We start from the raw sequence: 17,174 nt of genomic DNA, 5'->3' as shown, positions 1-17,174 counted from the left end.
AGTAATTATAGGATAAGCATTAGAATAAGCCTCCTAAATATTTGTAGAAGGACAATAGCACACATAACATCGAGATAATATAGTATATGCCATTTAACAGACACTTTTATCCGAAAGGGACTTACAGTTGTGCTTGCATACATTTTCACATGGATGGCCCCAGTGGGAATCGAACCCACAATCCTGGCATGTTGCGCTACAGGAAAGTGAGCCACAGGACCCCATTTTTTTTAGTTCACATTCTATACATGTCGTCAGAAATATCACATCTGTTTGTTTCTACAAAGCCTTCATAGTCTGACAATAAAGCAGTCCCTTGCCCTGAGACATGGCTGACTTCAATAAGGTCTACAGTCATGTCTCAGGGCTAGTAGCCTTGTGTCACTTAGGGCAAGGCAGCCCCCCATCTTGGTATCTCCATAACTCAGTGAACTCAGCATATGACAGGAAAATGCACTACAGGCACATACCTGTGCAGATCTGACAGGGGAATATTAGTGGGAGGTTTTCAAGTACCTACAATAGCATTCCTTAAAATACAGGGCAAAGGGAAACCCGTAGGGCAATGGGAGTTGAGGCTTGAGCTCTGAGGCTACATGTCACCGGCTTAAAAAAATCAGAGAAAAATGTCTGAAATTCAGATTGAGTGTTTTGCTAAAGCTTGCAATGTGAATCATAGCCGCACAAAGATCAGATTTGAAAACCCATGCTGGATTTTCAAAGAATATAGGGTGTGTGTGTGGGATAGAGAGTGAGGAGGCCGATGTGCGGAGGAGCATGAGCATGATACATGTTAGCTTGGCATATTCGATAACTAGCTTCATCAAATCTGGCATGAGTCTAAGCCTTAAAAGGAGCAATTTTGCTACATCCACTTTTGGATTGATAAATTAATGATATATACCCAGTGATTATTGAAGCAAATAACTTAATGAGTTCAACTATAGTACCCCGTCAGAACCCAAAATAAAATATTTTACTCCAATGTTTGTAAACAAAGTCAATTTAAACACCATATAGCCCCAAAAACATAGTTGAAGCTATCATTTTGATATCATGGATGGTCAGTCCATGCCTCCATAGCTCTTTCTCTGAATTTGAGAGTGGTTATATTTCTCCAGCCCCGTCCCTCAGCTTTTTAGCGAAACGGGCTGGGAGGACACTTTGTTAATGTTTCAACTGCTGATTGCCCCTTCAAAAGGAGACTTACAGCTCTATTCAATCCGATCTGCTTTAGCCGGCGGTTGTTTTGGCGGGGTCTGAGTTGGAACTGCGTTAGAGCGTTCAAATCCACAAGCGGCTCCTGGCATTATACCTAAAGCAGACATTGCTATTGGTTGCACTGAGTCGCATTAAGAGAAATCCTATGCAGCCTTGTTTACAGGTTTGAACACTGGAATGTGATATGTAATCTACACCTGATAGAAATCCTCATTATTTTGTTGAATGATTTTCTATTTGAGCGTCATTAATGTCTATTTAGCCTACACTTTCTCATTCTGGTGTAGCTTCCTGACAATGATCAAGAGCAGCTGCTCACTGATTTTACAGCTCCAATGCAGTTACACCTCCGACACAGTCAAAATATCAGCTGTGGGTGTCGGCTATCACCGGTTAACGCTTGATCTGATTGAATCTAGGTCTCACACCACATTTGACCCTCCTCTTCAGCACCATAATGAACATGAGGTTAATAAAATGGTGGAATTACACTTAAAAGGTAACTCTGTATGACATTCAATTAAATGAAGATTCTTTGTTACACTGTGAGCCTAATGTATATTTACAGAATGACAGGGACATGCCATCACGTCTCACAACATGTCTAAAGTATCTACATGACATCGCATATTTAAATGGTATTTAGCTAACCTATCGTAGCAGGCGTAAAACACCTGAGCGGGACACCCCTCATTTGGGTCCTGACGAGAAGAAAAAAAACTGTTTGGAGAGGTTCTCTTCTGCACTGTTCAACCGATCCAGGAAATGTGGAGGAGGAGTTAAGATAGTGTCCCTTTGCTAACATTTTGGATGGAAACATCTTCAAAGAGCAAGCTAGCTAGCAAACACGCCGTAGCCAGCTGCTAGACAGATATTAGCTAGTGTTGTCTAGCGATAATGGAATATCCGGGAAAGTTGACACGAACGAAATTGGTATGTGGTTTCTGTTGACCTTGTGCAAGAACTTCATCTCGCTAAAACCTACATGAGGGTGGCTTTCCAGGAACAGGGTTGGAGAGCCCTGAGCTATGGTCATCATCAGATCCTCATCATGGAGCATATGACTGTCGACACTCTCAGGCACTATCATAGTGCAGTAGCTTGAGACAATACAGAGACATGACATTAGAAAATACAGACAGGTATATTTCAAACCTCTCCTTTTAGTGTAACATGATTTCCCAACATTTAAAGGCAGTGGTTAAGTGCTATATAAATGAATAGAAAATGAGTGAGTAACCCTTTATTACAGATAAGTACTAGGTACAGGAAAGTACTTGGCAACAAATTGAACTATTTGGTATAGTACCTATTTGTAGTCTGAAGAAAAAGTGGCCTACTCTAAAAAATATATAATATTTGCATTGAAATAAAATGCCTAGTGTTACCGGTTAATTATTTAAAGTACCATGTAGTTATGACTGCATTAACACTAATAACCTGATATGCTATCTCTTGGTACCACCAGCTTCATAATAATAACAACATTCTGAATTTAAATACCTAGCTAGTACTTACCGTGCTGTAAAATAAACAGTTTAACGATTTGTTTAGACCAAGAACTCTACTCCAAATGTCCATGATAATTGAATTATACATTTGACATGTTTAGGCACTTAAAAATCTATAAAGTGGATAGCCAACAACTAACATAGAAACATTGTTAAAGTAATTGTCCAGTGGAAATCTCACTTTAAAAAAAAGTTAATATTCTGTTAACTCATACCCAAATAATGTTGATGACTCATATGTGGCCAAAGCATAAATTGGAGAAACCATTAAAAAAACACCCATAAACTCAAACAAACAGCAAGCATTTTATAAAATATTTCCTCAGAGGATGTTGTCATCCTCCTGAGGAGATTGAGATAGCCAATCAGCAGTCTATTCGCATGAATATAAAAAAATAAAAAAAGATATACGCTCACACCATTCTGTTGGGGTACGCCCACACCATTCTGTTGGGGTACGCCCACACCATTCCAACACAGAAAGGCTGTTTTTTAACCCACTTAAAACATTTTGGAAGGAAAACCATTTCACTCATACTGTATTGTAATTAATTTGAGGTCATATTTCATAGAAATCGGGAAACACTGGACAGTTACTTTAAAATATCTATTGGATTTACCCAGTCTTTGGTGATACAAGAGACCCTCACAAGCCATATTACAGTACACATATTTGCTGAAAAAGTCACATTGTGGTCTATGAGGGAATTAGAACATTTGGATCAATGACAAAGTGCTTCTAAAACATTCATTCAGTTCTTTGGCAGCTTCTTCCACATATACTCTTGGTTAAAAGGATACTGTATAGTGTTTGGGGCTCTTTGAGCGTAGCTTTATACACGGAAAAAGGTACACCATTGCATTCCACACTGCATAAAGAGATGGAAAACCGAATATTTGTCTATGAGACAGGAAATACATTATTTGAGACAATTATTTCTTATTGCATGAGAGCTGAATTTCGGACAAACGAGAGATCACATACCGTATATCCCAAATGATGATACAATATGCATCAACAGTCAAACGCTCTAGATTCACTTTTGCCGTGGTACTGAGTCTAAAGGCAAGATTTGACTACACTGTTATAAATGTATACAACTTCAATAAGTCAAAATCTCAAATAATCCAGTTAAACACGACAGGGGATTCATGCCGATTCTCCCAAACTGTGAACACACTACCTGTCATGGATTTCACATAAGCTATGCAAGCACATGATCGCGAAGGAAGGACAACATCAACAACAAAATGTTGCCCTTTCACATTTAAAACAGTTCAAACCGTTAGAGTAAATTAAAGGAAAAGCGCAAGAGAATTACCCAAGGCACATTTTCACCCAAGTATCCCATTGACATCAATTAATGATTTACGTGGAAGTTAAGAGTTGTGCAAGCTTATCTCAACCCTGAATCAACCCCTTAGACAAGATGCTTAGAGGCATCAGAAGGCACCTCTCTGAGATTTGAGGTTGAGGATCTCTGCAGCCAGCTTCTGGGCGTCCATCAGGTGAGGGAACATCTCCATGACCGTATCCACCTGGTGGGGGTTGAAAATGGCCTGCAGTTTCTTACGGAGCTCCTCTCTCTCTGTGTCAAAGGCAGAAGGTGGAGGTGGCTGGGCCCAGGAGTTGTGTTCCTGCTGATTCCTGTAAGAGGAGCATGAGTGGGGGGCTCCATGCGGGGTAGGGTGGGGGCCGGGGGGGAGGCTACAGGATGCCCTAGCCTGGGGGACCCCGCCATGGAAGGGGTCTGACCAGTACTTTTGGGGGTGCTGATGGGGGTGGAAATGGTGTGCCCCCACCCCGTCTTGCTGGAAGTTGCAGGGGAGGCTGTAGTGGTGCATGTTGGGTGGGAACAGAGGAGGCGAGTAGGTGTCATACCTCAGCTGGGATTGGGAGTGGGACTCGAGCTGTGGGTTGCTGTGGTGCTGGGGACCTGAGGAGGGGGCCAAATGGAAACACCTGCAGGGCTGGGGGCTGTCCTGGGCCAGCCTCTCTGGATGTATGCCTGGATGTCTGGAACCAGAGGGGAAGCCCTGCTGCTGCCTGGGCCTGAAGGCCTTGCTGTGGCCTTGGGACACATCCGAGTACTGGCTCTGGCTCTCATAGGAGCCAAAACCAGAGTCCAGGCACTGATGGGAGATGCTGGCATAGGGGAGGTCAGTAGTAGTGGAGGGGGAGAGCATACTGGGCCAGTCCATCTGTCCTTGGCCTACTGCTGTGGGGCTGCGGGCCTGCTGGTTCCTACTGGAGCGTGGCCCATCCCAGTATAGCAACATGTTCTCAGTTACCTGGCTCTTGGGACCCTCCCTCAGGGAACCGCGGTGCTCTAACGTCAACCTGTGCTCCAGGTCATTCTCCAGAGAATAGGAGGGAAAGGATCCCGGGTCGGCCTGGGGGCCCCTCAGGTGTGACATCATGGGATTCCGGTCCTCTTTTTCCGAGGAGAGCCTTGCCTTCTCCCTGAGCTCGTCAGCCAACGAGGAGTGGGATTGGTGAGTGCGCTCAGGGTGGTAGAACTTACACTTCACGCCGTAGGTGCACTTTTTACCTGAAATAGAACACATAAATGACAGTTACTAAACATGACAGTTATTACAGTATTACTACCTAAATCTAAAATAACAGTATTATTTTAGTTTGACTCTACAATTCTACAGGAGAAAGTATCTGGATTCTTCACAACGAGTCTCAGATTAGAAGTGCTGATATAAAATCAGTTATGCCTAATGGAGACCTGATCCTAGCTTAGTACTTTGATTCAACAAGATAGGTTTTAAAATAAGCTTCAGTGTTCAGACAATCAAATTAGAACCCTATGGTACCTCACACACATATCTCTATGGTTGATATCTTACCATAAGGACAGAGTTGGCGCTTGTGTTCTGGCAGCAGAGGCTTCTTCCGAAGGAAGTTCTCCAGACTGGGACCATGACGACCAAGCGGGTCATCTGGGGGCATGAATCTGGGCCGGGAAATGGGTAATATTGATCAGAAAACCACACAGGCAGAGAAGTGATAGAGGATCTAATCTATAAGAACAATAAGACGTGGTGCAGTCAGAGGGAATGTTTGCTTTTCCTATCTGAAATAATGACATGAATACATGTCTCATTAATCATCCTCTAACCATATAGGAGTGCTCACCAACCTTTGAGTTAAGATCACTTTGAGTCAAAATGCAAGCTGAGATCTACCGCACAGATATATTTTTTTAGAAGATTACATAAAAAAAAGCCTATGCAAAATTAACCTATTAAAAACAGTACTGTAACAATTAGGCTGATACAGTAGGCTATAGGCCCAATACATTGTCACCGCATATTGGCTTGAATTTCCTGCAAATGTATTGTTCGCACCATGTTAATAGATTTTAGGTAGGCTATACAATCACACCGGTAATAGATCAGTTGTTGTATTACTTGTGGAGGAACAGCTGAGTGAGCTACATTTAAATAATAATTTATTTTAGTGGGCTGATGGTGCCTGTATCTGATGGTCAGTCTCAGCAGAGGGAGAGAGCAGCAGACTGAAGGTTTCCTCTTAACGTCCCTACGCTTTCCCTTTCCTCAGTAGACCAAAAAGGGACACTGTCTTCCAGCTGATGGCAAAACTCGAGTCGCACAACATTATTTCTGCCTCTAGACAAATACTTGTTACTCCTTTGAACAGAGAAAGTGAAATATTCCTCGATATTAAAAAAGACCCAAGCAGCTAATAATAACCACGCAAGCCCATCGATATACCTTCCTACTCATTCATTACAGCTTTAGTGCTGGTTGTAGCGCGAGTGGAAGTAGGATGAACGTGCATTTTATGGATAATAAAAGTGTTGAATAAAAAGTGTTGACAGTGCTGAGCAAGAACTTAAACTGGAACACACTCAAAAACCCCAGCTTGTCGCTGTATTTGTGGAATCATGGTTTCAACTTTGCTGTAGCTTTCTTTTATGCCTGCTACATTACTACATAATGGTAATCTGAGCCATCCGATTGGCCAGCGGTAGACCTATAGTGCACTTGATTTACTCTCCGGGCCCGCCGGGAAGGTTTAAAATGGAACAATTCACCTACCTGGCACGCAGGGCAGCTGAAATGTTTGGCGATCGTCTAGGAATGCCTTGGAGATCGACCAGTTGGTGACCATGGCCTTACAGTGTATTACACTACTACAGTATCTGCTCTAAAGGTCAAATCTGCTTTTCGGAACTAAGTTGCTCGCTATTTCTGGGCTGAATCCTGACTAGAGCACTATGTGCATGACTCAAATAGTTCTACTTATCTACCCTTGACATCAATCCATGATTAATACTTTTTTTTAAAAGAGTTAAAAACCTATTTATACATTTCATGTTTCTGTTCAAAAATCTGTATTTATGACAGATGTTACCCGCTGAAACCCCCCATACCACATGTATGGTACCCTGCCCAGGGGGGGATTGAATTCCTGGCCCCACTGGCCTCTTCACCATTGTATCTTCTCCCCTTAATTCATGCCTGCCACTGTCAACCCTCCCCCAGCACTCACTTGTCATTGACGAAAGAGTACATAAGCAGCCTCTCCTCGATACAACGCTTCCACTCCGGACGCTCTCCCTGCAGGTCCCTATAGGTGTCGTTGGACACGATCACGCCGTCCGACTCATAGGCATGCTTCACAATAAAACGGTCATCGTAGCAGACCACCCGTTTACCACCGACGCGTCTCGAGGGAGTGAAGACGACTATCTTCTTCTTCTCTAGCTCCATTAGAATGTGTTGGTCTGGAAATAAAATGTGCAGATGTTTCACCAAGTGTTTTATTATGGCCCAGTCTCAGGCCTGTATCCATAAAGCTTCTCAGAGTAGGAGTGCTGATCTAGGATCCGTTTTGCCGGATAGATAATAATCAATAAGATTACATGGACAGCTGTTGTTGGTGATGAAAGAAGCAGAGATGGTTCGCTTTATGTTTGGTCTTTCATCATATTGGAATTCTGTTTGACACAAAATATTCCACTGCCTTAATGGTTAATGTCGTCTTAGTACACATTAACATGACTAATATTTCAAAACAAAAACAATGTATTCTATACCTTTGCATGATAAACAAGCCAGGTGACACTATGATAATAAAGTGTTGCATAACATTGCTTCGGTCAAATATGGTATAGTGTCACAAATCAAACAGGGGACACTCAAACGAATCCCTGAGACAAAACATACAGAGCACAAAAACATCAATCATTTAAAACAAATATTACATGACTGGCTAATTATTACATAAGCTGTTCAAACTTCACAACCTACATCCCCAGTATCATATAACATGGAAACCTCCCTGCAGACTAAATTAAAGCATTGACAAATACATTCAAAATGAACTTTCAATAAATGGACCGGTGTACACACGGTGTGAAAATGGACAATGGAAATTGTCATTTAAATAAACAAAATGGACAAGCTAAAGGCAACAATGTTCAGTAATCCAACTTTGGAAAGAACTGGTGCCATATCTGCTAAATTGTAATTGCATATCTGCTAAATTGTAATTATTCACCTACCTCCTCATGCCTTTTGCACACAATGTATATAGACTTTTTTTCCCCCCTACTGTGTTATTGACTTGTTTATTGTTTACTCCATGTGTAACTCTGTGTTGCTGTCTGTTCACACTGCTGCTTGCCTATCTGGTTAAATAAAGGTGAAATAAAAATAAATAAAAATATTCATATGGTGTCTCAAAGTAGGAGTAGCGATCGAGGATCTGGTCCCCCCCTGTCCATGTCATCTTATCCAATATGACCTAAAAAAGTATGTATTTTTGTCTTAGAACAGCACTCCTAATGATACACTTGTATATCCACCCTGACTTGAGTGTGAGACACAGGGCTCCATATTGAACAATTTTCTTGAGATTTTTAGAGACTACTATAGACTAAAGCCTGAAAAGCACTCACAAATGTCAACTGTCTGTGCCACAAATGCTTTGATAGTTCAGGTAACAACAATTACTTGACACTTAAACCTTAACACTATGCTTGATTGGAAACAGTTAAAGACACAGACAGTAACCTGGGTGTGTGAGAAAAACAGTTGCACTTCCTGGTTGGGGATTTCCCAATTCCCAGGTAGGACTGACTGTCGCGGTTATTTTTACTTCCTGGTTACTGGGATTGAAAACATAACTTTTGTCTTGCTTGCTCCACCTCAGACAAAGCCACTGAACCATGCAAGCAGCGGGTACTAGGTGATGATGCATCAGCTTCAAATAGTGGTCCGCCCTACTGCACACTGGCTTTGTTCGTGGATTCGCTAGGTTAACACAAAAACCTAACAACTGATAGCCTTCAGGTACATGGACAAGAGTCTGTGTTCGACAACATGTGGGTTGAAGTAATCACAATTGGAACAATGTATTTATATATTTTTTTCCAGAAAGCCTAGAGTATGACGTCAGGCAGGAGTTCTGGATTTCAGTATTTCAACATTTGTCCAGCAATACCCTCTGGTGGAGTTTTCCAGTGCCTTTTGCCTCAGTCTCATATTACAGACACATCACATGACTGGAAACATACTGTAGGTGCAGTGAGTGTACTTACCAAACCCCTGCATACCAATGAGATAAGGGAATGTATTGCATTATTTTAAAGCAACAGTCACGACGAATACTGTACTTTATTGTAGTGTGTTGATTTTCTGTGTCTAGTATTTTTACGTATTGCTGACCTCACAAAATGTATTTCCATAGTCCTAGACTAAAAAGCATTGTTCAATATTGTACATGAACTTAGTTTGTGTGTTCAAAATCGCCTGGTATTAAATAAGTATTCATATTCAGAAAGAGAAACTAGTCTAATTCGAACTACAGTGCATTCGGAAAGTATTCAGACCCCTTGACTTTTTCCACATTTTTTACATTACAGCCTTATTCTAAAACTGATTAAATGTTTTTTTTTCCCACCTCATCAATCAACACACAATACAACATAATAACAAAGAAATGTAAATAAGTATTCAGGCTCTTTACTCAGTACTTTGTTGAAGCACCTTTGGCAGTGATTACAGCCTTGAGTCTTCTTGGGTATGACGCTACAAGCTTGACACACCTGTATTTGGGGAGTTTCTCCCATTCCTCTCTGCAGATTCTCTCAAGCTCTGTCAGGTTGGATGGGGAGTGTCGCTGCACAGCAATTTTCAGGTCTCTCCAGAGATGTTTGATCAAGTTAAAGTCCCGGCTCTGGCTGGGCCACTCAAGGACAGAGACTTGTCCCGAAGCCACTTCTGCGTTGTCTTGGATGTGTGCTTAGGGTAGGTGTCCTGTTGGAAGGTGAACCTTTGCCCCAGTCTGAGGTCCTGAACGCTCTGGAGCAGGTTTTCATCAAGGATCTCTCTGTACTTGTTTCCCAGTCCCTGCCATTGAAAAACATCCCCACAGCATGATACTGCCACCACTATGGCTCACCGTAGGGATGGTGCCAGGTTTCCTCCAGAAGTGATGCTTGGCATTCAGGCCAAAGCGTTCAACCTCATCAGATCAGAGAATCTTGTTTCTCATGGTTTGAGAGTCCTTTGGGTGCCTTTTGGCAAACTCCAAACGGGCTGTCATAGGCCTTTTACTGAGGAGTGGCTTCAGTCTGGCCACTCTACTCTACCATAAAGGCCTGATTGGTGGAGTGCTGCAGAGATGGTTGTCCTTCTGAAAGGTTCTCCCATCTTCATAGAGGAACTCTGTCAGAGATGAACATTGGGCTCTTGGTTACCTCCCTGACCAAGGCCCTTCACCCCCGATTGCTCAGTTTGGTCGAGTGGCCAGCTCTAGGAAGAGTCTTGGTGGTTCTAAACTTCTTCCATTTAAGAATGATCGAGGCCACTGTGTTATTGGGGACCTTCAATGCTGCAGAAATTTGTTGGTACCCTTCCCCAGTTTTGTGCCTCAACACAATCCTGTCTCAGAGTTCTGCAGAGAATTCCTTTGACCTCATGGCTTGGTTTTTTCTCTGACCTGCACTGTCAACTGTGAGACCTTATATAGACAGGTGTGTGCCTTTCAAAATCATGTCCAATCAATTGAATATATCACAAGTGGACTCCAATCCACTTGTAGAAACATCTCAATGTTGATCAATGGAAACAGGATGCTCCTGAGCTCAATTTTGAGTCTCATAGCAAAGGGAATGAATACTTATGTAAATAAGGTATCTGTTTTTTATTTTGAATACATTTGCAAAAATTTGATGAACTTTTTTGTATTTAATTAATTTTAGAATAAGGCTGTAACGTAACACAATGTGGATGCACTATAAATCTGAATGCACTATTTGTGAATCTCACCTGTGATGGGGACATCAGGCCTGGGCTGCTCCTTGCGCCATGAGGGCACAAACACAATGACTGTTGAGTGACCTCTATCCAGGAAATAGATCACTGCCAACTCAATTCCCCTACAGGAGAACACTTGTTTGTTACCATGACTAGAAGGGAGACAAGAGAGCAGGAAATGGGATGAATAAATATGTCATTACTTTTGATGAATCAACAAACATTTCTAGTGAAGAGGGCAGAGAGGTGAAGGTGCAGTTTTATGTCGATCTCTGTTTCATTGATAAAACAAATAGGTAGAGCAAAGCTAATTTGACCAAATCATTTCTCGTCTGTCTACAATGCATTCACTTCACAGTGGCAATGCAAGCGAATGACAAGGTTTGCACAGTTAAAAAAATAATACACAGGAACACAGGCACGCAGCTAAAAAAAAAAGTACTCTTTCTGAGGAGTAAAGTAGCATGACATCATTAAAGTAACATATCTGTTATAAGATTATGACAGAATGACAGCTATACTGTACATAAAGGTCCTATTTTACGTACAGCAGAGCTAAATAACACTTGCAGAGAGACCTTTGAACTTTATTGGACAATAAATATAAAACACCAGGTAAGAAAAATGTAATATATCTTCGGCAAAACGTAAAAACATCACATGGTAGGGTGAGTGGGTGAAAACGAGCTTTGGTGATGGCATTTTACCAAGGCAAATATGATTATTTATGTTCTAAATCATTCAGTCGGGTCTTTCTCTAACATATCATTAACATTATCTCCAAAAAGTCAGATTTTGCATCCTAATATATCCAATAATAAGCACTGAGCTCCGTTGACACCCCTTGCAGCAACTCTTTAGGATTTGACATGTTGTGCTCTTCTGCCGTTTCTGTGGGTCGCAAAAAGCTAAATACGGCACGGCACGAGTGGAATTAAACGTAAAAGTCTTAGGATCAAGTGCCTTGCTCAAGGGTACATCAACAGACTTTCTCACCCAGTCAGATTTGAACCAGTGATCTTTCGCTCACTGGCCCAATAGCTTTAACTGCTAGGCTACCTGTCACCACATGTGAATCTGACATTCCTTTGAACATACACGTGGATTGTGTTTCCTTATTGGTTTATGAATTGAAGCGAGTACAAACATACGCTGTATACTCAAATAGATAAGTAATCAAACTGTAATTAAGAAGATCTAAAAATGTTTTGGCTTGAGTCCATTCATGTAATAAGGAGCAAGCAGTTAAAAATGGTCATATATGCAAATACTTGAACTAAGAAGACATAATAAGACTTGAGTGACAATGTTGTCTGGCCTGTTCAATATGAACACTGGGAGCCAGTGTGAGGCGGAGACTTGCGTAGGAGATTTGCATATAGTACAGCATTAACCTTAGCAAAGGCATGCACAGGCATGGCTAACTACCTCTTCAAACCCAGCTGACAAAATTGCATTAAGGTGTATGAGAAGAGCATGTGGTTCTCGTGTTGAAGGGTCATAGTTCAACAGCTGATAAGGAGGATTTGTACACCTGAAGTTTTACAGGTATTCTTCACATAGCTGGCTGTCATTATCATTGCGATGTACAACAAACCACACGAGGAGAACATAATACAATACATCCGCTTCATCTAATTTCTCAACCACAAGAGCACGTTAAACCTTACAGGACAGGACTGTCATGAACATGTCATACACGGGTGTACCAACACAGCTGAACTCATTGAAACACTTCAATAGCTCTTACAAACATAAAAAGAAAAATCACTTCTAGACTCGCTCACCTCATGGCCACATTGCTGCCGTCAATAACGATAGGTTTCAGTTCACTGTCTGTGTCCCGCCTGTCTTCCAGTAATGGGACTGGTCTGTCTCTCTTGGGGCCATGGGTCCTAGAGGAGGCCATGCTGGAGCCTGTGTGGCTTGTGGGGCCAGTAGTATCGTCACCACTCTCAGGGATGGTTGAGTTAGAAGTACTAGTGCTGGCTCCACTGCGGACCAGCTCCCCCAGTACAGAGTTGGTGTCTGTACTCAGGCCTAGCTTAAGCAGGGCGGACCGAACCTCCATGGGGGAGTAGCCCAACTTTCTGAAGAAGTCCACCCTGAGCTGGAGCTCTCCTGTGTTGGGTTCAAATGGACCAGTGGCTGGGGTCTGGAGGCTGGGAAAGGCCTGGTCCATGCTCTACTACTGTCTGGGCTTTCTTGTACAGCATGGGAGGGTTATGACCTATTTTTCACGTTGATACTGTTGCCTGGATTGAACAGAGAGAGAGAGACTTCAGTTAAATTCAAGACAATGTTATGCAAATTTTCAGAACAAAAATAGTCCAAAAAACATTCTTCTTGATGAACATCCAGGTGCTTTTTGGCAAACCTGAGTCAACGTTTTGGATAGCAGTTCTCCCATTATGTCTGGCGAAAACCAAACACTGCACCCCACTGTAAGAACCTCATACCAACGGTCAAGCATGGTGGTGGTAGTGTGATGGTTTGGGGATGCTTTGCTACCTAAGGACCTAGACGACTTGCCTTAATAGAAGGAAAAAGGAATTCTGCTAAGTATCAGAGAATTCTACAGGAGAATGTCAGGCCATCCGTCTGTAAGCTGAAGCTGAAGCGCAGCTGGGTCATGAAGCAAGATAATGATCCAAAACACACAATCAAATCTACATGAAAAATGGCTTAAAAGCCCCCAAAAATTTGTTTTGGAATGGCCTAGTCAAAATCCAGACCTAATCCCAATTGAGATGGCAGGACTTGAAACGAACAGTTCATGTTTAAAAACCCAAATGTTGCTGAGTTAAAGCAGTTCTGCACGCAAGAGTGGGCCAAAATTCCTCCACAGCGATGTGAGAGACTGATCAACAACTACAGGGAGCATTTGGTTGCAGTCATTGCAGCTAAAGGTGGCACAACCGGTAATTGAATGTACATGAGCAATTACTTATTCACAAAGGGGAATTGGGTGTTGCATAACTTTGTTAATTAAAAAAATTTAATACGTATAATTTTTTGTTGTTGTTATTTGTAAACTCAGGGTCCCTTTATCTAATATTAGGTTTTCCTTGAAGATCTGATAACATTCATCATAAAAAATATGCAAAAATAGAGAAAATCAGAAAGGGGGCAAATACTTTTTCACAGCACTGTTTTTCACAGCACTGTATAAAATGCAACAATTTCTGATATTTTACTGAGTTACAGTTCACATTAGGAAATCAGTCAATTTAAATAAATTCATTAGGCCGTAATCTATGGATTTCACAAGACTGGGAATACAGATGTGCATCTGTTGGTCACAAATACCAACAACAACAAAAAGGTAGTGGCGTGGATCCGAAAACCAATCATTATCTGGTGTGACCACCATTCGCCTCGTGCCGTGTGACATCTCCTTCGGATAGAGTTGATCAGGCTGTTGATTGTGGCCTGTGGAATGTTGTTCCACTCTTCAATGGCTGTGAGAAGTTGCTGGAAATTGGCGGTAACTAGAGCACGCTGTTGTACACGTCAATTAAGAGCATTCCAAACATGCTCAATGGGTGACATGTCTGGTGAGTATGCAGGGCATGGAAGAACTGGGACAATTTCAGCTTCCAGGAATTGTGTACAGATCTTTGCAACATGGGGCCGTGCATTATCATGCTGAAACATGAGGTGATGGCGGCGGATGAATGGCTCGACAATGGGCCTCAGCATCTCATCACTGCATATCTGTGCATTCAAATTGCCATCGATAAAATGCAATTGTGCTTGTTGTCCGCAGCTTATGCCTGCCCATGCTATAACCCCACCGGCCCCATGGGGCACTCTGTTCACCACTTTGACATCAGCAAACCGCTCTCCCATACATCTGCCATCTGCCCGGTATAGTTGAAACCAGGATTCATCCGTGAAGAGCACACTTCTCCAGTGTGCATTTGCCCACTGAAGTCGGTTACGAAGCCGAACTGCAGTCAGGTCAAGACCCTGTTGAGGATGACGAGCATGCAGATAAGCTTCCCTGAGGTGATTTCTGACAGTTGAAATTCCATGGTGGTGTAAACCCAGTTTCATCAGCTGCCCGGGTGGCTGGTCTCAGATGATCCTGCAGGTGAAGAAACCGGATGTGGAGATCCTTGGCTGGCATGGTTACACGTGGTCTGTGGTTGTGAGGCCTGGTGGAAGTACTGCCAAATTCTCTAAAATTACATTGGAGGTGGCTTATAGTAGAGAAATGAACATTCAGTTCAGCTCTGGTGGACATTCCTGCAGTCACCATGCCAATTGTACACTGCCTCAAAACATGAGACATCTGTGGCATTGTGTTGCACATTTTAGAGTGGCCTTTTATTGTCCCCAACACAAGGTACACCTGTGTAATGCTCATGCTGCTTAATCTGCTTCTTGATATGCCACACATGTCAGGTGGTTTAGGAATATCTTGGCAAAGGAGAAATGCTCACTAATTTTTACATATGCCCTGGAGTGTTATAATCTCCACCCGGCACAGCCAGAAGAGGACTGGCCACCCCTCATAGCCTGGTTCCTCTCTAGGTTTCTTCCTAGGTTCTGGCCTTTCTAGGGAGTTTTTCCTAGCCACCGTTCTTCTACACCTGCATTGCTTGCTGTTTGCGGTTTTAGGCTGGGTTTCTGTACAGCACTTTGAGATATCAGCTGATGTACGAAGGGCTACATAAATACATTTGATTTGATTTGAGTGATTTACATGTGCTATTTTGGTTAAGTGTCCTGCTCAAGGGCACGTCAATAGATTTTTCACCTAGTCGGCTCAGGGATTCAAACCAGCAACCGAAACCCAACCCTCTTAACCTCTAGGCGATCTGCCACCCACTAACAGGGATGAAAACAAATGTGTGCACAACATTTTAGAGAAATAAGATTTAAGTGCATATGGAACATTTCTGGGATCTTTCATTTCAGCTCATGAAACATGGGACCAACACTTTATATTTTTGTTCAGTGTAGTTTGGCTGACATACTGTATTATGTCAGAGTAATATGCAAATTATTCAGTTGACAACTTGACATATTGACTGTACTGCATTACATTTGTATTACGTTGCAGGCCTCATATCATTGTATTCACATTAGGCTAAAGTGTCACAGGTCTACAGCAATTGCAAACGGTTTTTAGATTATTGCAATGTATCACAGAAACCACACAATTAAACTGGTAAACTTCCCAAATGTTATTCAACATTACCATAGCCTGAAGCAACCTGGACGAATCAAAGAACTAGATTAATCCCAAACGAATATGAAGTATTTACCCATGTAAATAATAAAATAGCATATACTAAAAACTACATTACAAAGGCCGACAATGGATTAAGGTATTCCTTGGTACAGAAGGAGAGCCTGGCGCCGTGTTTTTCTCACGACAAGTGCATACAAGGACAGGTGACACGTAAATCAGATTCATGTGACGTTAGAGTGAAAATAATAAGAGTAAATCATGATCTTTGTACAAATACACAACGCTGACAATGGTGTTTAGAATTTACCTTAACTTTCAATTCGTGTTCCTCTTCGTGGTGATCCATTTTTACCTCGACCATACGTTTAGCATTTCCGATTTACGCTATGGCTATGACTTCGCAACCGCAGCACCTCCCTCGCTCGTACTCAAAAGTGTCCTTCCTTTATTCCTGTGCGGCCACGGGCCCAAAATGTTAAAGTCCTCCCAAGTCGCCTTCAAATTATAGCCTACGCTCCTGTAGAGCTACATTTTCCTAGTCCTAGCCTAGAAGTCAAATTCAATTCTTGAATTTCTGAAACTGAAACTAACCCTTCCCTGTTAAGATAAAGTCTGATTTCTAAATCAGTTCATCAAAATTATTATGTTGTACCTGTAGGTATAGCAGCAGTAAGTAGGGGTGCTGAGGGTGCTGCCTCCATAAAATCGGAATAAAAATATATAATTGAAAAAGAAAGCTAGAAAATATATATTTTTTCTCTCACAAAAGCAGTGCACTGGGCCTTTACTAGTCCTGTATGAGCGTACCAGCTACACCCCCCCCCCCCCCCCCCCCCCCCCCCCCACCGCAGCACCACAACTCCCAAACATCTTCCTGCAGCTATGCCTGTAGGCCTATTTCATTGTCTGACTGGAATTGCTCTCCAAGAAAACTTTAG

General features: G+C 42.2%; 1 protein-coding gene across 1 annotated transcript; it reads right to left on the bottom strand.

The window, feature by feature from the left end:
* Positions 1-2,447: 2,447 nt before the first annotated feature.
* Positions 2,448-16,829, bottom strand: LOC109910127 (ribonuclease ZC3H12A-like). Its single transcript, XM_020509277.2, has 6 exons — positions 16,544-16,829; positions 12,821-13,288; positions 11,046-11,185; positions 7,261-7,495; positions 5,592-5,698; positions 2,448-5,284 (listed from the first exon to the last, which is right to left on the bottom strand). The coding sequence occupies exons 2-6, from the start codon at positions 13,213-13,215 to the stop codon at positions 4,176-4,178; spliced, it is 1,986 nt and encodes a 661-aa protein (XP_020364866.1). The 5' UTR covers positions 13,216-13,288; positions 16,544-16,829; the 3' UTR covers positions 2,448-4,175.
* Positions 16,830-17,174: the final 345 nt, after the last annotated feature.

The sequence above is a fragment of the Oncorhynchus kisutch genome, linkage group LG2 (assembly GCF_002021735.2).
Source record: "Oncorhynchus kisutch isolate 150728-3 linkage group LG2, Okis_V2, whole genome shotgun sequence".
Classification (NCBI taxonomy): domain Eukaryota; kingdom Metazoa; phylum Chordata; class Actinopteri; order Salmoniformes; family Salmonidae; genus Oncorhynchus; species Oncorhynchus kisutch.
The sequence above is the reverse complement of the archived record's forward strand: the minus strand, read 5'-3'. Positions and strand labels throughout refer to the sequence as shown.